This window comes from Vombatus ursinus, unplaced genomic scaffold (genome assembly GCF_900497805.2).
Source record: "Vombatus ursinus unplaced genomic scaffold, bare-nosed wombat genome assembly UNPS02001287.1, whole genome shotgun sequence".
In the NCBI taxonomy this organism is placed as follows: Eukaryota; Metazoa; Chordata; class Mammalia; order Diprotodontia; family Vombatidae; genus Vombatus; species Vombatus ursinus.
The window spans coordinates 6,342,549-6,367,809 of NW_020941065.1; the positions used below are offsets into that span (position 1 = coordinate 6,342,549).

Here is a 25,261-nt window from a genome sequence, read left to right on the forward strand (position 1 = left end):
GTATTGTTCATCATTTATTTTAGATCTCTTCATGTCTTATCTCCCCAGTTAGATGGTAAGTTCTCTGAGAACGGGGACATATGTCTTATCCCCTTCTCTATATCCCAGAGTATATTCTCCTGAGGCTGAACACCTAAGTATAATAAAAACCTACAAGAAATCATTCTTCAATGGTCAACACACACCCACCACTTCATATCCTCCCCATCACAATGATGGTGAACCCACGGCTGTCATTATCCAAGTCCTATTTTTTGTCCCCTACTGACCACTCCCTTCTGTCAATTTCCCTCAACCTAACCTTCTCATGTCCTACTCTAAAGCCATCCCCCGTTCCGCTGTGCTTTCGGAAGTGTCTCCTTTATAGGTAACAAACTTGCTTTCTTTCTAACCCTTTTCCTTTCTCACTCCTTCCATCTTCTCCAATTCACTGAGATCTGAATCCCTTCTGATAGCACAGCATTGTTGGTAACCCTTTCCAGCACTGGCATAGTTTCACTCATGTCCCCTGACTCACTGGTCATAATAGGGGAATTAGAATACTCCTGCTCCCCACTGCCACCTTCGGGCTCTCCCACTATCCCCAGTAATCTCTCCTCCTTGGAGGTTCATTCAATTCAAATTTGTCACCTAATTGAGACTCTGGTGGCTGTTGTGTACAAATCTCCAAGATACTCTCCTTTCCTCAATGAGTTCAGCGCCTGGTTCACCATCTTTCCTCTCCTATCTCTACTCCTCATACTAGAGTACTTCAACATACATATCGATACTACCTCAAATACCCTAAACTTCCAGTTCCTCAACTTTCTAATGACCAACTATTCCACCTTATATCAGTTATATACAGAGACAGTCATACACTAAATCTTGCCATCACCTGCAAAGTGTTCCACTTTCACGTTCATGAACTCTGGAAACACTTTATCAGACCATAATCTGTTTCCACCTTTCCCTCTTTCCCAGACTATCACGCTTGCTTGCACTGGCTATACTTTTGTCCCTTCCCCATCTTGATGCCTTGGTAATCTAATTCAATTCTACTCTTGCCCCCTTCTCTGGTGTCCATTTCCCTCTTATCCTATTGAAGATTTTGGCCTGGTCAAGCATCAGCCATTGTTTACTCCCTACCATCTATTGCCTTTGCTCCTACTCCAGCTGTTGAACTAGAGAAAACCACAAAACTATGTTGACTGGGTCCACTACAAATTTATGTTACATAATCTCAACTGGGCCCTCACTGCTGCATGGCACTTCTTTTACATGTCCCTAATCAAATCATAATCCTGCTCACCGCAATAGCTTTTCCAAACTTTTACAACCCACCTCAAACCTCCCAAGGCTCCCCCATCACCCAACTGCTTGCCAAATCCTTGCCTCAAATTTCACTGAAGAATTAAGAGCATTTGCAGAGAGCTCCACATTTTCTTCTCATCTCACAATCACTCAAATGCCTTCTGCCCTATCTCCTTTTTCACCAATGTCTCAAATGAAGAAGAAATGAGCTGAAGAAGGGTGCCATGGCTGTTGTCTGTGTTTCTTTAATTCCTTGCTAGGGCTATTAGCAAGATAGTTTTCTGGATCATAAGAAAATCAGTGGACATTGAACCCAGTCTGGGAGCTGGAGAAAGTTGCTGAGCCTGGACAGCCACTTGTCTGTCTTATAGATTTCCAAGACTGTCCTAAGATTCCTCCAAGACCCAGACCAGGAACCACCTCCCCGTCCATGATCTCCCACCCACCAGTTGTTGGAAAAATAAATCAGGGGAAAATAGAACAGACTGCTACTCAGTAGCAAGAGCCCAAGTAAGAGTTCTCCAAGCCCCGAAGCAAGTCCTCTTTGTAGTATGGCATACTGTCTTACTTGGGCTCTTGCTACTACATAGCATATTTTTCCCTGATGAATGGTACAACAGACATGATCATTTCCATTTTACAGATGAGGAAACTAAGGCTCAGAGAAGTTAAGTGACTCACCCCAGTCACATAGCTGTTGTACCATCCAATAGACAAGATTGTCAAATACAAGGCCCTGAACATTATTGTTGTTGTTCAGTCTTGTCTAACTCTTTGTGACCCTCTGGACCCCAGCGTGCTAATACTGTCTATAGGGTTTTCTTGGCAAAAGTGCTGGAGTGGTTGGCCATTTCCTTCTCCAGTGGATAAGATAGGATAGTTCAGGATAACCTTGAATATGTTGTTGTTTTATTGTTCAGTTGTTTTTCAGTCATGTCTGACTCTTCATGACCCCATTTGGAGTTTGATTGGCAAAGATACTAGAGTGGTTTGCCACTTCTTTCTCCAGCTCATTTGACAGATGAGGAAACTAAGTTAAATAGGGTTAAGTAACTTGTCCAGGGTCACACAGCTAGTAAGTGTCTGAGGCTAGATTTGAACTCATGAAGAAGAGTTTTCCTGATTCCAAGTCCGGTGCTCTATCCACTTTACCACCTAGCTGGCTCTACTTTACAGATGAAGAAACTGGGGCCAGAAAGATGAAGTGACTTGCCTGAGGTCACACAGCTAGGAAGTGAGACATATTTTGAACTCAGATATCTAAAATTCCAAAGTCCAACACTCCCTATATCATTGAGCTGCCTCTACTAGCTTGTTGTTAAGAACTGAATCAGTAATAAAACCCAAACCTTTCTGTTATGTACCCTCCCCCCACTCCTCCCACATGTGCCAAACCCTTTCTTAAAAAAAAATCTACTTCAAATTCTCAGATGGAAATGCTTTGAAAATAATCTGTGCAGAAAAATCAGTGACCTTTGAAACTCGACTTCATCTCAGTAACAGAGAATGCTAGATAGACTTTTGACTGCTCTAATATCATCAGAGAGAAGGTCATAGAGGAACTTACAGGTTAAAGGAGGGAGGAATGATCCCTGATGTAAGATAACTATTAATGCTAGGATAAAGTGAACCCTTAAAATGGATCCGGCTGTATTCCAAGGGCCAAATGACTAGTTACTTCGTATCTCTCTCTCACCTATTGCCTACTGGATTTAATTCTTCCCTACCCATCTGCCATGTTCAGGAGATACAGATGAGGCCTCTAAATATAAAATCACTGGGGGGGGGGCAGAAGAGAGGGGGAAATCATGTCATCAAACAAGACAAGGGTTGTTTTGTTTTGTTTTTTCAGATTCTGATGTGAGTCTTGGTTCAGATCATCACATAAAAACAACTCAATGTAGACCCAAGTTCAGTCTTAGGGATCTCAGTAAGCAGTATCCTTTAAAAGCTCTTTGGCTTCCATTTGCTGCCTCCCAAGGAGATTCTCTGCAGACATCAGGATCTGGCTCATTTCTAGCTCTCCATGAGGTGTCCTCAGTTCCCTTGCAAGCACCAAGCTAACCAGAGCATAGAAAACAAGTTTATCACTTTCAACTAAGAACATGAAAAGAGCTCATATCTAAGTCTATGGACAATCATAGTGCCAGGCAATTAGTAGGCACTTAATAAGTGCTTATTCATTTGATTTCCCCTACTGGTCTTGGACTGCCACTCCCCCAAACCCCCCTCAAATGTGGAAAGAAGCATAGGCTGCAAGGGAATCAAATAACTCATCCCTCCAAGTCTAGGACTCCCAACTGGCAAACAGTTGACATCTTGGGGACTTATCTGGATTGTGCCTGCTCCCCATGGATTCCTTCCAATTTAGTCTGTACAGATCTTGTTTGTCCATAGTTGTTTGCATGTTGTATTCCTTAGTAGACAATGAGCTCCTTGAGAGCAATGACTGTCTTTTGCCTGGCACATAGTAGGTGCTTAATAAATGCTCACCAATGGACTTTCTTTTTATATCTAGAATTTAGCACAGTGCCTGGCAATGGTAGGCATTTAATAAATGCTAGTTGACTGATAGGATCTCTGCTACTCTAGGGGTTCCCTACTCTAATCCAAGTCCCAAATGTCAACACCCAAGGTTGAACCATAGCTCTGGATTCTCATGGATCTGAGTTAAACTTTAGAAACTTTTCAATGATTAATATTCTCAGCATTAGGCAGGTAGGTGATTTGGTGGTGCATTGGGTAGAGTGCTGGGCCTGGAGTTAGGAAAACTTGAGTTCAAATCATGTTTAAGTTATTTGCTGGCTGTATGACCATGAATAACGGACTTAACTTCTCCCAGCCTCAGTTTCCTCATCTTCAAAGTATGTAAAATGCTTTGCAAACCTTAAACATAAATGGCAGCTAGGAGTAGGAGTAGGAGTAGTCTTTATGCATTCCATTTGTCCCCACCTAGAGTGTCTCACTGGATATGTATGTCAATCTGATAAGTGGCCAATGAGCCAATGGTATAATGAATAAGCACTGTCACATTGGAGCTGCCTTCTGGGATGCCCATCCCTTAGAAAACCATTGTGCTGTGATCTCTAACATTCTGATTGTCCTTGATGCCATGTTACAGAATGTCCAGCACCTAGCACAGCATTTAGCGTACAGTAGATGTTTATTCTATTGATTGAATTTTAAGCCCCAAATGGCAATTTTTGTAGAGCAAGAATAATCCTAAACAACTCTCACCATTCCAAGATACTCTCTGAGTATCTGAGTCAGAGGTCATTCCCCTGAAACTCCCTATATTTTGCCTCCTGAAATACCCTGGATCTCCCAGTTTGAATGTCTGTTCCTGACACTGGCTTTCCTATCTGTGACTATCCCTTGGAATTCAGATAGGCTCCAATTCCTCCGTAGGTACTGACCTCAACCTGCTCTTTTGGGATGTGCTTGTTTGATTCAAATTTGGCCTACACTCATTCTCCCTTCTGGGAGAGATCTCCCTTCATCTACCCTGGGATTTGCCTAATACCTGCAAATGCTTCCTTTCTCAGGTATAAAAGAAGAGAAGTTGCCTTTAACATTGGGATCAAAGTATTAACAACTAGAACAGAGACCTTCAGGATCAGTGAGTCCCCCTCCTGAGACTCAGAAAAGTGAAATTATTTCTCTACTTGCTATTTCTCTTCTATGACATTGCACGCCTTTGCATGGAGAGACTGGCTTTTCCCTCTGCCTGAAACACTCTCTTTTCTAACCTCCAACTCTTAGCATATCAGGCTCTTTTTTTAAAAGACTCAGCTCAAATAGAACCAGGAGAACAATTTATACACACACCAACAACTTAGGAAGACAAAAACTTTGAAAGATTTAAGAGCTCTCACCAAGCCAATGGTGAACTCCAATTCCAGAGAACAGATAAGGAAGTATGCTACCCATCTCCTGATAGAGAGGTGATGGATATACATTGAAATACACATTTTTAGACATGGTCAACGTCAGATTTTTTTTGACTATGCATATTTGTTTCAAAGCTTTTGGATTTCTTCCCAATGGGTGTGAGGAATGAAAAGGCAAGACATAAATATTTGCTCATTGAACAAATATAATTTAATTTAAAAAAAGATAGCAACTTATTACATGTGTGACCTTAGACAAGTTAGTCAGTCTTTTAGGGGCTCAGTTTCTCAATCTGTAAGAATTTAAGTGAGCAGCCTACTAGAGTGGAAAGGCTCCTAGCTCTGGAGTCAGAGGATATGGATTCAGAGCCTATATGTGTCATGTATCACCCATGTAACCATGGGCAAATCACTTGACCTCCTTGGGTCTCAGTTTCCTATTCTGTAAAAGGAGGGGATTAGACTCTATGGCCTTTGAGGTCCCTTGTAGCTCGAGATCTATGATCTGATGGCCCTAAGTCATTGATTCTCTACAGGCCTCAGTTTCCTCCTTTGTAAAGTGGCCAGGTGGGTCTAGACAGCTACTGAGGTCCTTTCCAGCTCTAGATCAATTATCTTGTAATTTCAAGGGTCTCCTATAGATCCATTGCACCTTGAAGTGACCATTCAACCCATTCCCTCTGTTCTCAGAGGACCATCTTAACACCTGAGGGACACAAAATTACCCCCAATCAGTTTTCTTTCCTGGAGGAGATTCCACAGGGAAACAGAACAGCCCTGTTCATTCCTGCTTCCCCGTCACCAGGGGCATTCACATCATGGAAGTCACAGCACCAGCCCCCCAGACCTCACTTACTTTGGAGTGTGACTCTCGTCCACCCGGTGCCCCAACTGAAATTCATGGGACTTGCTCCGGTGCAGAGCAGTGAAGCCAGGAATGAGGTGGATCAGCTTGCGGGAGGAGGGGGGTGGGGTGCCCGGGGGCTTCAGCTTGTTCTTTCGCCTCATGGGAGGTGTACCAGGTGGGGTCACCGTGGTGACAATGTTCGGCGTGCAGGGTGGTGTACGGACCGCATGCCGCTGCCGGGGAGAAGGTGGCAAGGACCGGTGCCCAGACTCCAGTGGGGGGCATAGGCCTGGGTAGCCTTCCACGGTCAGTCTGTCCACATGGGTGTATACAGGGCCGAGAGTGGGGCCAGGGGGACAGTAGTGCTGAATACATTTGGACTGGACTTTGGGGCTCTGGGAAAGGTGGGTGCGAATCCATGGAGTAGACTCGGGTGGGCAAGCTGGATTGTTCTCCTTCCCAGTCTCTGGGGTTGGCCACTGAATGGTCCAGTCCTGCTTGGAAAGGCTGCCCCCTGGGTTTAAACAGACACAAACATAAGCATAAAGTTAGCAATGTGAGGGGAACGGTAACAGCAGTACCCTTCACTCTTATGCATTTATCATTTCTTACCCAACTTGCTTCTACAGCCTTATAGCTGGGGGAAACAAGAGCAGCCATTTGGTCCAAACTGTACTGTAACAAACTCCCCTTTACAACATCTCCAACAAGTAGTTATTGCTTAGGCTTGTTACCTTCTCTTCCTTGTCTACTTAAAGGCCTCTAGTGAAAGGGAAACTACCCACTAAGCTCCCCAGGTGGCACACTCAACTTTGGGACCACTCACACTGTGAGGAATGTTTTCCTGACATCTAGCCTAAGTTGTGTCTCTGTATCTACTACCCACTGTTCTTAGCTTTGTCTTCTAGGACCAAGTAGAACTATTCCAGTCCCTTTTCTAAAGGACAGGGCTTCAAGTTCTTGAAGATAACCATCATGATCCCCTGCCTTTACTCTACTCCATGTGACAGTCCCAGCTTCAATAAGAGACTTGCCCAGGGTCAAACAGCCATTAAGTGTCCGAGGTCAGATTTGAACTAGGGAAGATGAGTCTTCCTGACTCTGGGCCCAGCATGCTCTATCCACTATGGCACCACCTAGCTGCTCCAACAGCATGTGAGCTTCTCAAGAACAGGAACCATCTTATTTTTCTTTGTATCCCCATGCTTAGCACAATGCTTTGCACAGTCGCATGCTTTATACATGTTTTATTCATTTGTTCATTTTAAAATTTGAGCTCCTTTGCTCATTTATATTAAATAATTGCTCAATCAGATTACTCTTGCTTTATTGTTGAGTCTTTTGTCTTCATTAACCTATGGTATGGAAGTTATACTTAAAAATATCAAAGATTTTAGCCATTACTTTCTACTCTCCTCAAAGGACCTTGCCACCAGATGAGCGGTCATTATTCCATTGCTATGTTTGGATGTGAAGTGTATAAATTCAAAGTTAAAGAGACCTTGTATGGAAGTTAAAAGTGCCATAATATTTGTTATAGTTCTCAAAGCCAATCCTTTTGATAAGTTTAACATAAAAAACTTGTATCCCCCAAAACTGTAATTAAAAAAACTGAAATAATTTGAGAACAGTTAGAGAAAATTGGCAAAATTCATTTTATATTTAACTGTCTTAAATTTTTGTCTAATTTTAAAAAAGAAATCATATTTCTTCCTGATGAGTAAATGCACAACTGGTTTGATGAGAAAATACACTGGTAGAGGTGAAACTAAGATAGCTGAGAAAATAAAGGCAGCTCAAATGCTTGAAATATAGAAATACAAAGCAAAAACAAAAAAAAAACCTGAAACCAAAAACAAATCCAGGTCATATGGTCCACCGTATTACTGAATTTCACAAGTACTATTATTGATGGAGACAAAAGACACTTATATTCATTCTTTTTTTTCACTTTTTAATAGCATTTTTTTCCAATTTATATGTTTGTTCTATACAAATCTTTTAGACGCAGATAGCATGAAACATAACAAACTGAAATGACATCTTGAAAGTGTGCATGCAGAATGTGTTAGCAAGACAATTATTTTTTTCCAGATAGAATTAGATTCCAAAACAAACTTTTTTCAAAAACTATATCTGTGACATCAAAAATATCATTTGCATCATATGAGGTTTCTTACAGAATTGCTAAATGTAAAGGAGAAAAAAATCTACAATCAAGGAAAGAGTGCTGCCTGATGCTATTGATATGGTGAAAATGATGCTTGGTGAATCATATGCAAAATAGCTTTGGATGGTTCTACTTACAGATAATATTGCAGAAAAGATAATTGCACAAATGTCTAAAGACCTTTGCAGGCAATTAATAGAGAAACTAAAATCTTCCTATTTTGCATTGCAAGGTGATGAAGGAACAGGTGTGGTTAAAGATGCTCATTTAATTACATATGTATGAAGTAGTGTAGAAACTGATGTTAGGCAATATTTATTGCCAATTTGTTATTTAGCAAACTTATTGATGGCCCTGCTACAGTAAGATAAATTTTAAATGCCATGAGTGAATTTTTAATTAAAATGGTATAATGTAGGAGAACTGCATTAGACTTTCTCTCCCCTGATAGCTCAATGGCTGTCAGAACAATATGCAGGTCAACAAGAATTCATGACATTTGAATATGTTGTATGCTTCACAGCCAATTACTTGTATCTATAAATATTAGTGAGGAGCTACATAAAGTTTTTCAAGTCGTTACAGAAATAAGCAACTTTATAATAAGACAGTATGTTAAAAGGAAGGCTTTTAGGGGAACTCCATGAGTGCCATGCCTGTCCTCTTGTAGCTGCCCTCCAGTTTCTCCTGGCCTTCCTAACATGTGGTAGCCAGAGCAGATAACATTAATTCAGAGGCAGAGGATATAACTACTAATCCAGGATCCTTTGCCTCTTTTAATGCCACCTAAGATAGCATTAGCTTTTGGTGCTCCCAAACCACATTGTTGATAGGTCCCACGATAGTAGCACAATGGACCTGGAGTCGGAAAGGCCCGAGTTCAAATCTAGCCTCAGATATTTACTAGCTGCGTGATCCAGGACAAGTCACTTGGCTTCTATTTGCCTCAGTTTTCTCAGCTGAAAAAGTGGGATACTAATAGCTCCTACCTCCCGGGTCATTGTGGGAATCAAATGAGATAAATATTTATAAAGCACTTACCACAGTGTCTGGCACATAGTAGATGCCATATAAATGCTAGCATTATTATTCTTTTTTTTTATTCATACTGAGTTTTTTGTCCACTAAAAGCTCTAGACCATTTTGGAGACAGTCTTATTGCCAAACCTTCCCCTGTCCTGAGCTTGTAAAATTCCTATTGAATCTGAATCTACAAAGGACCCGTATTAAGCCCCTAGAATCTTAGTAAACTGCCCAGGGAGACACCATCATAATTATGCAAAGCAGAAATAGTAACAAGCCATAATCTACAGAGATGCTTTCAGTACACACACACACACACACACACATGCATACACACACATGAACACACATACACATGCACGCCCCCCCACAAACACACACGCACACACAAACACATATGTATACACATACCCCTGGGATACCAAGGTTACAGGAATATCCAGGTATGAAAACTAGATCTAAAATATTCTTGGCTTTGGGGCTCTGATGAGCCCGTGATTAATCGAAAGATACTGACCTTTTTTTATTTTTCAGTTTTCTTTCTGTTCAAGTTTTTCTAGAACATTTTGTCTGACCGCATTTCTTCTTGGTCCCCATTGTACATTACCTCATGTTGTACTTATCTGTGTACTCAGGTGGGGTGGAGGGGACAAAAGGACATGGGGCTGTGTTCAAATATTTGTAAGGCTATGACATGGCAAAGGCATTGAATTTGTGCTCCTTGGCTTCCGGGGGTACAATAAGTAACTATAGGTGAAAGTTGCAGAGAAAAAGAACTCAGCTCAACATAAATAACACCTTCTGAATGACGAGCAATCTCCCAGAGTGGAGTGGGATGCCTTGGCAGGAGGAAGGACCTCCCTCGCTGAGGGTCTCCAAGCACATGCTGAATGACTACTTGGAAAAGCTACCATCATAGAGATTCCTTTCCCATATGAGGTGGGTAGAATAACTATTGGGCTTCCTTATGCCCCTCAGTCTCTGATTGGGTGGAGGTAAAGTTGCCAGATCATTAATTCACTTCTGGCTTTTCTTTCCCAAGGGCACTATCTAATCCCCAACATCCCCTAACCCCAGTAGAATATGAACTCCTTGAGAGCAGGGAATGCATCATTTTTTATCTTAGTATTCTTAGCACAGGACCTTAAACAGGCCATAATTCTTGGTACCTTCTGCCCCCTTTTCCATAATGCTACTGCCACAATTTCTGATGAAAGCAACATTTTCTTGATTTTTATGCCTCATGCCTTGTAGACTATAGGTGCTGAAGAAATGTTTGTTGAACTGAATACCTGGGATGAGAACCAATAAGATACCACTCCATCCACACGCAGAATGGTATAGTGAATAGAAATCTGGCTTATGAGTTGGATAGATCTGGGTTCAAGTCCTGCCTCTAAAGCACATTGTCTGTAGATCTTGTTATTGTTATTGAGGAATCATTTTTCAGTCATGTCCAACTCTTCATGACCTCTTTGGGGGTTTTTGTTATTGTTGTTTTTTGTTTTTTGCTTTTTGGTGAGGCAATCAGGATTAAGTGACTTGCCCAAGGTCACACAGCTAGTAAGTGTCAAGTGTCTGAGGCCATATTTGAACTCAGGTCCTTCTGACTCCGAGGCTGGAGCTCAATCCACTGCACCACCTAGATGCCCCTCTTTGGGGGTTCTCTTGGCAAAGATCCTGGAGTGGTTTTGCCATTTCCTTCTTCAGGTAGGACCCTGAGCGAGTCACAACCTCTCCACGCTCTCAGCCATTCTCCACGACTATTAAGTTGCAGAGCAGATCCCAATTTTCATTAGAGAAGAGAGTTTCCTTATCAGGTAGTTTTCTATGCCAACCAAATCATAGCTTTTGTCCTAATAGGGTCCATTTTGGTACAATGGAAAGAACATTGAATGTGGGGTCATAGGCTCGAAATTCAGATCCCAAGTCCCATATTTACTACCTGTATGATGTCGGAAAAGCCATTGGATTTCTTGGGCCTCAGTTTCCTCATCTGAAAAATGAAGGGATTGGGCTAGATGACCTCTAAGGTTGCTTCTAATTCTAGATCTAGGATCTCACCTCACTATCCAACCCAGGGGCAAGTTGCACTACATGGCCTTTAAAGTCCTTCCAGCTTGAAGATTGGGATTCTTCTTTGCATCTCAGGCCTTTCGTCACCAAAGAAGAAACATAGGGTTTTTCACATTTCCATCCATCTCCCTGAGATTTCCTTCTTTGGACCTCACCTTATGTCATAGCCATTCTTCATGGATGCTGTGCTTTACTCCATTTCATAGCACCTGTTTCCTCCTCGATCATCCACAGCTCTTCCTATCTTTGCCGTCTTCTCATGCATTACTCCCCCCGCTCCCCACTCTGTGGTCCAGAGACAAATGCCTACCTGCCATTTTGCTCATGTATGGTGTTCCATTTCTCCTCTCCATGCCTTTGCACTGGCTGTCCCCCATGCCTGGAATGATCTTCCTTCTCACTTCCACCTCTTAGAATTCCTTCAGAACTTAGCCTAAGTGCCACCTTTTGCAGGCTTTTCTTACATGCCCCAGCTGCCAATGCCCTCCTTTCTAAGGTTACCTTCCATCTACTCTGTGGGTATCCTATAGAGATAGATAGATACAGATCTCTCTCTCTATTTCTCTCTCTTTCTCTGTCTTTTTTTCTCTCTCTGTCTCTCTCTGTCTTTTTTCTCTCTCTCTGTCTCGCTCTCTCTGTCTCTCTGTCTGTCTGTCTCTGTGTGTGTCTCTCTCTGTCTCTCTATCTTTCTCTGTCAGTCTCTCTTTCTCTCTCTGTCTCTCTGTCTCTGTCTCTCTGTCTCTCTGTCTCTCTCTCTCTCTCTCTCTCTCTGTCTCTCTCTCTGTCTCCATCTCTCTCCCTCTCCCTCTCTCTTGTCTCCCCAATAAGAATGTAAACTCCCTGAAGGCAAAGGCAGGGACTATTTTTTTTTCTTTTCTGTTTGTATCCCAAGCCCTTGGCACAGTACCTGGCACATATTAAGCATTTAATAAACATTGATTGATAGATTATTGAAATATCCCTTCTACTGGCTTGTAAGCCCCAGAAAAGACTTTGTCTCCTCTCCTGGAATAGTACCTTAAACATATAAAAATAATACACAAATAATACACAAAAATATTTCACTAGAATAGATAATTAAGTCCTGGTGTTAGAATTTCTTCTTTCTATATCCTTCTATGAGTTAATAAGTCCTAGCAATCTATATGCGGCATAGAAAGGTTAAGTTACTTATACATGGTCATAAAGCAAGCATCAGGGTCTACCTGAACAGGCATCTTTTCGTTTTGTTTTGTTTTGGATAGGTAATGGGGTTAAGTGACTTGCCCAGGGCCACAGAGCTAGTAAGTGTTATGTGTCTGAGGCCAGATTTCAATTCAGGTCCTCCTGACTCCAGGGCCAGTGCTCTATCCACTGCACCACCTAGCTGCCCCAACAGGCATCTTTTTAAACAAAGTCTGGCAACCAACAGATCCATGAGCATATATTAAATACTGCCTGTGTGTCAGGCATTGTGCTAAGCTCTGAGGATACAAAAAAAAAAGGTGAAAGACATTGTTCTCAAGGAGCTTACATTCTAATGAGGGAGACAACATGTAAATAACCAGGTACCTAAAAGATTTATTCAGAGTATATGCAAAGGAACATCAGAGGGACAGGCATTAGTACCTGAAGGGACCAGGAAAGTAGATGTAATTTGAGTTGAGTCATAAAGATAGCCAGGGAAACTAAGAGCCAGAGGCGAGGAGGTAGAGCATTCCAGACATGGGGGACAGCCGGTGCAAAGGCACTGAGATGGAAGACTGAGGGTTTGGACAATTCTCATCATCAAGAATTTTTTCTTGACATCAAGTCTTTGGCTGACCTCTTTGCAGTTCCAAGCTCTCCCTATTGGGGCGATGCAGAGCAAACAGAAACCCTTCTTTACACAATAGTCCTTCAAACACTTGAAGACAGCTAAAATGCAACCCCCCACCCACCACACACACACACACACACACACACACACACACACACACACTATTCTTTTTTCCGGGCTAAAATACACCCAGTTCCTTCTATAATTGTTCGTATGGATGAGCCATTATCTCACTACTCAAATGACGAATGGGAAGACCGTAAAGCAGTGTGCAAAGATTCATGTGAGGTGATACACAGCAGAGAAACAGAATTAGAACAGCATAAACTTTGCTTTGGATGACATAAAACAAAAAAAAAAATCTTTTTAAGTCCCCAGTGGGAAGGAAGATCAGAAAAGAACAAAGAAATCTAATTTCTATTTTTTGGGTTAGATTTCAGAGTCTTCTTTTCTTACAATGTAAACAATTCTAATCATAAGATTTTCTTTGAGGCTTGATTTGTATTTGTGGGCGAGTGTGGAGATTGTGATTCAAGTCAACAAACACTTATTAAGAGCCTACGGTGTGCAAAGCACTATGCTAGGCAATGGCAGCAGAGGCACAAAAAATGAGAGAGCCCCTGCCCCCAAGATGGTCACATTCTATTTGGAAGGAGATAACCTGTACACAGATTGAAGTACAAAATATAAACCAAATGAACATAAGGCAATTTTCAGAAGGGAGAGTATATAGGATGTGACACTGAGCTGAGCCTGGAAGGAAAGCTAGAGATTCTATGAGATAGAGGAAAAGAGAATGAATCCCAGGTGTAAGGAACAGCCTAGGCAAAGAAATGGGGATGGGAGACAGAATGGCTAGAGGACACCAAATAAACCATCATAGATTTACAGCTGGAACTTCAGAGGTCATCTTGCTGACCCCTCTTATTATATTGTTGAGGAAAGTAAGGCCCAGAAAGGTCCAAGATCATGCATAGGTATTTAGTGACACATCTGAGATTTGAACCCAGGCCCTCTGACTTCCTTCTTCTATGATGAAGAGAAATCAACACTTAGCCCATAAGTGGCAGTCACTTGACAATGGCAAACCTGCAAATACAGTACACTCAATAGAAGTCATTTCTCCTAAGGAAGAGCTAAACAAGTTGTGGTCTATGATTGCTATAGAATACTATTGTGCTGTGAGAAATGATGAGGGGGATGATTTCAGAAAAACTTGGAAGACTTATATGAACTGATACAAAATGAAGTGAGCAGAACCAGGAGCACATCATACCCAGTAACAGTAACATCGTAATGATGATCAACCGTGAAAGATTTAGCTACTCTGATCAATACAACGATTCAAGACAATTCCAAAGGATTCATGAAGAAAAGTACTATCCATCTCCAGAGAGAGAACTGATGAACTCTGAGTGCAGATTGATGCATACTTTTTTCATTTACTTCATTTTTCTTTTTTTGCTAACATAGTTAATGTGGAAATATATTTTGCATGACTTCATATGAATAACTGATATAATATTGCTTGCCTTCACAAAGGGTGGGGGAGGGGCTGCAAAGAAAGAGAGAATTTGAAACTCAATTTTTTAAAAAGTGAATGTTAAAATAAATAAAATATTTTTAAAAGAAGCTATTTCTCCCTGGTCTGCATACCAGCTGAGATTGTTTTTGAGTGACTTGGGAACTACTTATACCTCATCTCTTAAATACTTCTTTAATATCTTTACAGCCTTGGCTCCCAATTCCTTTGCTTTGTCCTCACCACTGCCTACAAGCTATATGTTGCTTTCTTTTCCTATTCTCACTTAACTCTTATTTGTTTTGCCATTTTGGTTTGCTCAACAATTTACTTTTCCCATTGGTTCATTTGGCAACTTGTTTTATTTTCACTTTTGCCTGGCCAACTACTTCCTCACTTTTCAATCTGTTTAGGTCCTTATTCCCTAATCCTTTTCCTCCTTAAAATTGAATCTTTCCTCAAGTTGAGCCCTTCCCCTCCTTCAGTTCAAATTGTCTTCTTCCAGTTTATCTTCAAGTTCTCCCAAATTCATCTCAGTGCCTATTCTTCATAAGTCCAAAGCTCTCAAAGTGACCTTCACAATTTCTTTATCCCAAGAGGCCACTAGAGGCACAATGGAGACAGCACTGGGCCTACAGTCAGGAACATTAGGCTCAAATATGGCGTCGGACTCTATGTGATCCTGGACAAGTTATTCAACCTTTATCTGCCTCAGATTCCTCATCTGTAAAACAGGGATGATAGTATCACCTACCTACCAGGGTTGTTGTAAGTATAAAATGAGAATATTTGTAAGGCATTTTGAAAACTTTAAAGCACTATGTAGATGCTGCCTAGCTATTTATCCTTAGGTTCTTAAATTGTGACTAGCTGTGTGACCATGGACAGATCAGTTCAAATTGAAAATCCCTCCAGTTTTCTTCATATGCAGCATGGGAATAGTAAAGTATTATAAGGAAACTACTTTAATCACTCTAAAGTATTGTATAAATGTGAGTTCTTATCATTACTATATTTATTGTTATTGCTACAGCTGTAGCCCAAGGTAGCTATTAATTCTCAAATAATTTATTTCTTTTGGGATTTAAAATAAATTACAGGCAAAAGAACTGGACCTTGGGGGCATCCACAGTTTGTGATCATGACATGTATGCCAGCCAAGGGGGCTGAGAAGGAGTGATTAGAGAAGTAGAAGGAGAACCAAGCAGAGTCACGAAAACCCAAGGAGAGAGAGTATCCAGGAGGAAAACATTATTAAATGCTGCAGAAAAGTCAAGATGGGTGAAACTTGAGAAGAGATCATTAGAGTTGGTAATTAAGACATCATTAGTAACATTGGAGAGAGTGGTTTCAGTTGAATTTTAAAAACAAAAGTTAGATTGCAAGGGGTTGAGGAATAAGTGAAAAGAGCTGAAATGGAGGACTGAGTATAAATGGATTTTTAAAAGAGATTAGCTAAAAAGATATGTATCCTGTTACCTATTCTTTGTTGTCCTCATCCCAGTGATCATGAATCACTGAGTGCCGAAGAACAACACCCATCTGTCTACAAGCCCAGCTGTCTACCCCCTCATTTCTATTTACCTCAAACCTTCATGATGGTGTTGCCCTGCCCCTTCCAGTGTGGGTAAAGATAACTAGAGATGATACTAGGACTTAATGGAAGTTTTTTTTTTTTTTTTAAGATGGGGAGACTAAGGCCTGTTTGTAGGCAACAGGGAAAAACAGTAGATAGAAACTGAAGATTAGGAAGAGGGAGCGATATCAAGTGCTATATGTTGGAGAAGGGAGGGGATGGAATCAAGAAGAGGGGCTGGCTTTCTTAAGGTGAAGGGTCTCTTCTTTGGAGAATGGAATGAAGGAGAAGATAATGCAAAGCTAATGTCAGAGAGAGTGAGATGAGGGGAAGGGAAAAAAGTGATCTTGTAGTGAATAGTCTCATTTTTCTTCAGTGGAGTAGGAGATGAGGTCCTTAGCTGAGGGTTGGGGAAAGAAGAGAAGGTTTGTTGCTACAGCCAGAGATTTGGTGTTATCCATGGGACATCATCTCAGAGGATGGAAGAGGTCAAAACTGAAAGGGAGTTTGTTAGTTAAAGAGCAGGAGTTCCAGAGGGCACACAGGAAGGGGTAGGGCAACACTGTTAATGAAGGGTTAAAGTAGATAGGAATGAGGGAGTAGACAGCTGGGTTTGTAGAGAGATGGGTGTCGTTCTTTGGCAGTCAGTGATTCATGATCACTGGGATGAGGGAAGTAAAGATGGGGTAACTGTTGGAGAATGAGTTCAGACTCAAAGTCTCAGTGTATCTGAGGAAGTCTGCTGATAAAGACAAGTGATTAGAAGGTTCAAGAAGAAAAGGAAGACTCAGAAGGAATTGAACTAAATAATTCATGTTTGATAAACATGGAAACACAAATTATACAAGAAAGAACTCCCTATGTGATAAATTGCTGAGAAAACCAGAAAGCAGTCTGGTAGATATTTCATAGCTACAGCTAGGAGATGATTTCTTAATTAAACAAGGGATAGAGACAAATTCAAAAGATAAAATGGGTAATTTAGATTATGTGAAATTGAAAATCTTTTGAACCAACAAAAATAGCACACCTAAAATAAAAAGAGAAGCAGTTAACTGGAAAAAATCTTATTACTAAATACCTCTAATGAAGATTTGATAGTCAAAATAGACATCTAAAAGAAGGACCAAAGTCATTCCCCCCAAGAGTGAGGAAGACAGGAACAAATAGTGTTCAAAAGAAGAATTTCATACTATTAATAAGCATATGAAAAAATTATCTAAATCATTAATAATGAGAGAAATACAAATCAAAACAACCCAGAGATATCACTTCCCAAATAGCAAAGAGATGAAGATGACAAAAAAACAAGAATAGTAAATGCTGGATAGGGATGTTAATGCATTGTTGGTGAAGTTGTAGATGGGTAGACCCATTCTGGAAAGTAGTTTGGAATTATATAAATATAGTGACTAATATCCCCATACTTTTGGACCTAGAGATCCCATTTCTAGATGTATAACCTTGAAAGGTCATTAACAAAAAACACCACCTATACCAAAATATTTATAACAGCAATTTTTGTGGCAGCAAAGAACTGGAAATAAAGTAGATGCCTAATGATTGAGAAATACCTAAGTAAATTATTGTGTATGACTGTAATAGAATATTACTGTGCTATAAGAAACAATAGGCAGAAATATGGCTGGTATTTAAAAAAACAATGAAAGTAAAAATATATTTAAAAATAAAAAGAGGTTTGAGATCTTCCTGATTCACAGCCCTTTGACGACTTGGGACCATCCTCAACTGTCCAGCAGCACAAGTTGTGCTGTGTCTCAGAGGCCCCAGTGAGGGGGATGTCACAGAGTTCCAGAAAGCTCAGACTAATTGCGCACATCAGCAGGGTGCAGCAACGTTTTCTTTGTCCCAGGAAAAGCCAGGTTCACTCTGCAGATGGAAATAAGCTTTCAATGGGACAATGGAAGCACCTGATTTTGCATCATGAAAACTCCATCAGACAACAGAGATTCCACAGTCTTTACAAACTTTCAGAGTTGGAAAGTACCTCAGAGGCCATCTTATCCAAACCATACACGAAAAAGACTCTCTTCCACCATATAACCAACCCAACAAGGGAAAACCTACTCGATTCCTGAGCACCCCATTCCGCTTTCGAACAGCTCTCATTATTCTTAACATCCAACTGCTCCCTGCCCCCTCCCCTCTCTCCAGGTGCTACCTAACAGCTGCCTCTCATTGATCTTCAACTCAGCCTCTACATATCTTCTTTCAAAGTAGTGGTCCGCTTGTTGTCTCCCCCATTAGACTGTGAGGCCCTTGAAACCAGGGGCTGTCTTTTATTTTTCTTTGTATCTCCAGTGCTTTCCTACACAGTAGGTGCTTCCTAAATTCATATTAATTTACTGGCACAAATCCTGTAGGACCAGGAAGGAGAGAGAATGACCAAGCCATCTACTGAGCTGCAAAAAACTGATTCCCCTTCTTCCTGCAGTAGTAGATCTGAGTCAGAGGCAGACATAACTCAGTGATGAGGAAGACTGTCACTTACTTAGAGAAAAGAAAACATAAGAACCTGATCTCTTATTTAAAAAAAAAAGCATCTAAGAGATGAGGAGGCTTTATTTATTGGCCACTGAGCAGAGAGAACTGCGGTCTTATAATTTACAAATCAGCCTGACTCCCTAAAATACTGTCAGAAAACATTCCCCACACCTTGGGAAAGGGAAAGAGGGGGCAAGAATAAGCGAATCATGACTGTATTAAGATGGTTGTAAATCCCTACCACACTGAGACTTCAAATGAATTTAACCCAAAGAACATTCATGAAACATCAGCTCCATGCAAGGGACTAGGTGAGGGGCTTCAGATACAAAGACAAAGGGAGTCCTAAGGCATCTACACACCTATGGGGGGGTTGGAATAAGTATGGCAGCAATCCTTGAGCTGTTAACAACATTGACTAGGCAGCAGTTATGGGGAAGGACAGATACTAAGCAATGCATGTTAACATTCCTTGATTCACAAGATCAAAAGATTCTCAGGAGGAAAAGTTGGTGGAACACAGAATGTCAGAGCTAGAAAAGGCCTTAGAACAAGGAATGTCAGGACTGGGGAGGCCTTTAGAACACACATTGTCAGAGCTGGTAGGGGCCTTAGAGCAAAGAATGTCTGAGCTAGGAGAGTCCTTAGACATGGAATGTAAGATCTGGGAGGGACCTTAGAACATGGAAGGTCAGACCTAGGATGGGCCTTAGAACCTAGAATGTAGAAGGTCAAAGCTGGGAGGGACTTTAGAACAAGGAATGTCAGGACTGGGAATGGCCTTTAGAACACACAATGTCAGAGCTGGTAGTGGCCTTAGAACATGGAAGGTCAGAACTGGAAGGGGCCTTAGAAGCCACTGAATCCATCCTCCATGCTTTACAGAGGAGGAAACTGAGGCCCTGAAAGAAATGACTTGCTGGAGGTCATAGGTTATCAGCAAAGCAAGGATATAACACGGGTCTCCTGGAACTCAGCACAGTGCTTTCTTTGTCCTCCTCACCAAGCTTCAACACAAAGAAAATGTTTCTAATGATAATAGTTGCATAGAAATACAATAGGCTGCCTCATGATTTTAGTGAATCCCCTAGTACTGGCAGTATTCAAGCCCGGGATGGACAACCACCTGTCCCAGATCTCATAAAGGAAATCCTTGCAGTAGGAGATTGAGCTCTAAGAGAGAGAAGCCACATAAAGCTCAGGGACCGCCTTAAAGGGGCACAGGGAATCTGCTAGGGGATGCAGTGGATAGAGTGCTAGATTTGGAGTCAGGAAGACCCCAGTTCAAATCTTGCTTTAGATACTTGGACAGAGGCAGCTAGGTGGTGCAGTGGGTAGAGTGCCAGGCCTGAAGTCAGGAAGATGAATCTTCCTGAGTTCAAATCTGGCCTTAGACACTTAGTAGCTGTGTGACTCTGGGCAAGTCAATTACCCTACTTGATTCACTTTCCTCATCTGTAAAATGAATTGGAAAAGGAAATGACAAAGCACTCCAGTATCTTTGCCCGATATTAAGAAAGACTGGAGGCAAAGTAGAGGATGAGATGGACAAATAGTGTCATGGAAACAATGAACACAAACTTGGACAGACTTTCAAGAGATACAGGGGGATAGAAGGGCCTGGCATGCTGTGGTCCATGGGGTCATGAAGAGTTGGACAGGACCGAACAACAAGCTATATGATCCTGGGCATCTCGCTTAGTCTCAGCCTCAATTGCCTCAGCTGTAAAATGGTGTTAATAATCATGCCACCCCCCCAGAGTTGAGGCCGAAGGAAGGAACAATCACTTCTATAAGGGAGGGATCAAAGAAGGCTTTATGTTGAAGGTGTCATATGAGCAATCTAGGTCTCAAAGGATAAGCGGCTTTGGACCAGTGGGGTGAAGCAAACAGAATTCTGAAAAAGAGTTCATTTATAGAAAAAAAATGGGTTGAACAAAAAGTCTCTCTCCATTTCAGACATAGAATGACCTCTGCCTGAACCTACCCACCATCATCCTTTCACTTGCCCTTAGCCAGTGTATAAGATCCAAGTGATAAACCACTGGGTGACATCTGCTGCTCAAGACCCAATTGTTGAGCTGGTTTCCAGACAAAGAGCTCCACTCTACATAAAAGTGCTGTTCTGGCACAGCTCAGTGGGGCTTCTACTTAGATGAAATCCATAATGCTGGGAGCTCCCCATACAGCTAGCCCCCTTGGCAGGGATGTCATGGGTGGGGGCTCACCCCTGCTGTTGGACACATAAGCTCAACATCACATATCTTTTTTTACTGCTTTAATGATAAAAATCTTTTTCATTACCATACTGAAACTCTCATTATCTCGTGTTTCTCCATAATCCCTAAATTTAGACCCACTGAGATCAACATGGAGTGGCGAGGAGGAAGAAAGAAGGAAATAAATATTTACATAGCACCTACTATATACCAGACACTGTGCTAAGTTCTTTTTTTCTTTAACAAAAAATATCTCCTCTGATCCTCACAACAATCCTGGGGGGGTCAGTGCTATTATTATCTTTGTTTTACAGTTATGGAAACTGAGGCAGGCAGAGGTTAAGTGTCACACAGCTAGGAAATGTCTGAGGTCAGATTTGAACTCAGGTCTTCCTGATTCCAGCCAGTATTCTAACTGCTTCAAGAGAGTCCCTCAGAGTAGAGTGGGGTGGGGGAGAGAAGAGAGGGAAGGACGCTTCATTTATAGAAAGCAAAGGCATGGAGGTGGGAAATTACTGGATGTGCACAGATGATAACCTGTACAGCTTGTCCTAAATTGAGAATAGATAGAAAGGAATAGCGTCAGATAAGAACATAAGCTTCTTGAGGGTAGAGATGACTTCATTTTTTTTAATCTGTATCATAATATCATAGAGAGTGAGTTGAAAGGGACCTTAGAAGTATTGGAGCCCACCCTGATTATTGGAAGGAAGGAAGAAAAGAAGGAAGGAAGGAAGGAAGGAAGGAAGGAAGGAAGGAAGGAAGGAAACAGTTCTGGGAAGGATGAAAAATTGTCCTTAAGTCAATTGTTTAAAACATTCAGATTTTGTTTTTGTTTTGGAAGGGAGTGAAGATTTAGGAAAATTTCTCAGACTTCATAACACAAGATTCTATGGTGGAGGGGCAACCCTGTTATGAGACAAAGACCCTAGAAAAGTAGAGTGGGACAGACCCAAAGACATCTCCAAGCTACTGCTGAAGATATTACCAAAGTGGGGGGTGATGTGGAAAGCAGAGGAGGGGCAGGCTAGGAAAGAGTACTACACAATACAGTGGGAGAAAGAGCTAGATTTGGCACTGGACACCCTGAATTTGAATCCCGGATTAACTATTTACTATTTGCATGACCTTGAACAAGTCGTTTAATCTCTCAGGGCCTCAGTTTGCTAATCTGTAAAATGAAGGGTTTGGACTTGCTCAAGAAAAAAGCTTGGTACCATAGAAAGAGCTTTGGCTCTGGAGTCAGAGATCCTGGATTCAAACACCACCTCTAATGATAATGACCTGTGTGACCCTGGGCAAGTCACTTTACTTCCTTTTGGGCCCCACCTTCCTCTTTTGTATGAAGGTGGTTGGACTGGATGTCCTCGAAGGTCCCTTCCAGGTCTTGATTTTGTGATCCAATGATTTCATCATGATTGTCTTCTAAGGTCCCTTCTGGTACTATATCTATAATCTAAGCTCACTTAGGGTATGGTCCCAAAGACTATTTTCCTATTTTGATTAATTATTCTTACTAACTAGATTCAGTTTCCTCTACCTGTACTGTCAGTACTCCATACATTTCCTGGGGGAGATGGGACAAAGCTCTGACTATTCCTCCCTAGTTACTGCTCTGAACCTAGGATATCCCTAGAGGCTTTATGTCCCAAAGTTCTTATATTCCAAGTGGAAGCAAACAGAACCAGCTGCTTCTCCCCTGCTGCTTTTTCTTCCAAGTTCAACTGATCCTCCTTCCTAATCACCCCAGCAAGGCAAGTTCTGAAGTCTGGACTGAGTGTGAGGGTGGTGGGGGATGGAGGAAAGAGAGAAAAGAGATACCTCATTTAATTACCAAAAATATGGACTGCTACATTAATAGGGAAGTGACTTTCTACCTCTCTTTGGAAGCTTCAGAAATGTTTAGCTGATTGACTCCAGTAACCCAGCCTTCCCTCTCTTCCCCCTTTTGATCCTTTTTCTTTTTAATAAAGTCTGAATAAAAAGGTGATTTTTCATTTCACATGGGCAAGGTGTATTACCAGGAGACACTAGGGTTATTAATTATCGACCCTGCTATCTTGTCATCAGTTTCTTAAAAATCATTTCAAGTCTCTGAATAGGAAGGGAGAGAAGGGGGTCAGACAAAGAAAAAAAATGAAAGGTCTGGGAAGTGATTGATGAAAAGCTCTTCAAGGCAGACAGGGATTTCTTTGGACAGTTTCTGATAAGGGCAAAGAGAAAGGAAAACCATTCTCGAGGAGAATCTTTTACCCAAAGTCTTGGTTAGTTTCTCATCTCTTTGTCCTTTCACATTCAGATTTAGTTAAAATAAAATTTAAAAAAGGAAAGAGTAATGCTGGGATATTGGTCTGGATTCTTCAAGAGAGAGCATGAAAATGTGTAAGTTTTTGGTCCTTAAAAGCAAAGTTGTAAGAGGTTCTAAAAGTTGAAAGCTAAATCAACTTTTTACTTTCTCTAGGATTTCAAAGCACTTGCTCATCCCTTCTCTCCTTTCCCAAATACAACTAGTTGCCAAGTCATGTTGCTTCTTTTTCCACATCTCCCCACCCAAATGGCCACTACCCTAGTTCAGATCCCCACCACCTCTGGCATAGATCATTAACTGCAACAACATGCTGATGGGCCTCTCTTCTTCCAGTCTTTGCCCTTCCAATCCATCTTCCACACAGATGCCAAAGCGATATTCCATAACACATCTCTGACCATGTCACTCCTCTGCTCTAGCATCTCCAGGAGCTCCCTATTGTCTCTACGAAAAAATGTTGGGTGTCCAAAGCCCTTCACCATCTGCCTTTTGCCTACTCTTCCAATCCTATTATCCATTATCTCCCATCTGGCAAAAATGGTCTTTTTGCTGTTTCACATACCCAACATTCCCTTTTCCTGTCACCCCTCCCATACCCCCTTGGACCTTCTTTCTAAGATTACCTTCTATCTATTCTGTATATATTTTGTATGTATAGAGTTATTTACATGTTGTTTCTCCCAATAGAATGCAAACTGGGCCAAGCTTCTGCCTTTCTTTGTATCCCCTACTGCTTAGCACATGGTAAGAGTTTAATAAATGCTTGTTGACTGACTGACTGCTTGACTGTGCCTTTGCAGAGGCTCTCTGTCCCCCATGCCCAGCTTGCCCTCTTTCCTCATCTCCCACTCTCATAACCCCTAGCTCCCTTCATAGTTCATCCCAAGTGCTATTTCCCACATGAGACCATTCCAGACCCTCCCCTCAGCCCCAGAATTTCCTTTCTATTTACTCTGTATGGGAGACAGGATGACATAGTGGATAGTGTCCTAGACTGAGAGTCAGGAAGGTCAGAATTTAAATCCTACCTCAGACACTTATTAGCTGTGTAACTCCAGGCAAATCACTCAACCCCTCTCAGCCTCACTTTCCTCCTCTGTAAAATAGAGGTAACTTATCTCAGCAGGTTGGATCAAATGAAATATGTGTAAAGCTCTTTGTAATCATTAATAAATCCTTATCAAAACTAATCATCATCATCAATATTGTCATGGATAGCACAAATCTCTCAAGGATGTTGTGAGAAACAATGTGATAATGTATATAGTGTCTTAATCTTTAAGCACTCACTATTGGATGCACACGGCAGATAGGTGGCGCCATAGTGCATAGAATGTTGAGCCTGGAAGTTGGGAAGACTCATCTTCCTGAGTTCAAATCTGACCTCAGATATTTACTAGCTGGGCAAGTCATTTAACTCTGCCTTAGTTTACTCATCTGTCAAATGAGTGGGAGGGAAATGGCAAACCACTCCAGTATCTTTACCAAGAAAACTCCAAATGGGGTCACAAAGAGTCAGATATGACTGAGCAACTAGATGTGCTCAGAGGTGCCTTCCAGCTCTAGCACTCATTGATTCCTTCTGCAGTACAAGAGGGGATTCCATAGAGCAGAAGAGGCTCTATATCTCCCTAGCTGACAAATTCTGCTCCTTCACCCTCTCTCTATTCCCCCATTCTCCCCACAACTTCACTGGAACAAACATAACTGCAACTCTGTATCTGGTTAGGATCTTACCAAGCCTTCTGCCAACCCTGGAAAGAAGTGGTCCAAGACACAGAGGAAACACATCCTCCTCATTCCCAGAGAGAGCTATTAACCGCATTGATGTTAGACTGTTGCTCATGGAGGCAATATGGCGTCATGGAAAGAGAGAAGGTCTTGGAGTCAGGGGAGCCTTGGTCCATATTCTGATCCTACTACTCACTGCCTGTGTGACCTTTGATATGTCATATCACTTGCCAATACCTCAGTTTTGTTTTTGGCGTGTGTGTGTGTGTGTGTGTGTGTGTGTGTGTGTGTGTGTGTGTGTGT

The 25,261-nt window shown here is 41.6% G+C and overlaps 1 protein-coding gene across 1 annotated transcript in view; it reads right to left on the bottom strand.

Annotated features, from left to right (window-relative positions):
• Positions 1-25,261, bottom strand: part of KSR2 (kinase suppressor of ras 2) — a 587,027-nt gene that overhangs the window by 324,949 nt on the left and 236,817 nt on the right. Inside the window, exon 4 of the mRNA XM_027865383.1 lies at positions 6,040-6,544. Coding sequence (XP_027721184.1) covers positions 6,040-6,544 — 505 coding nt within the window. The remainder of the gene's footprint in view (positions 1-6,039; positions 6,545-25,261) is intronic.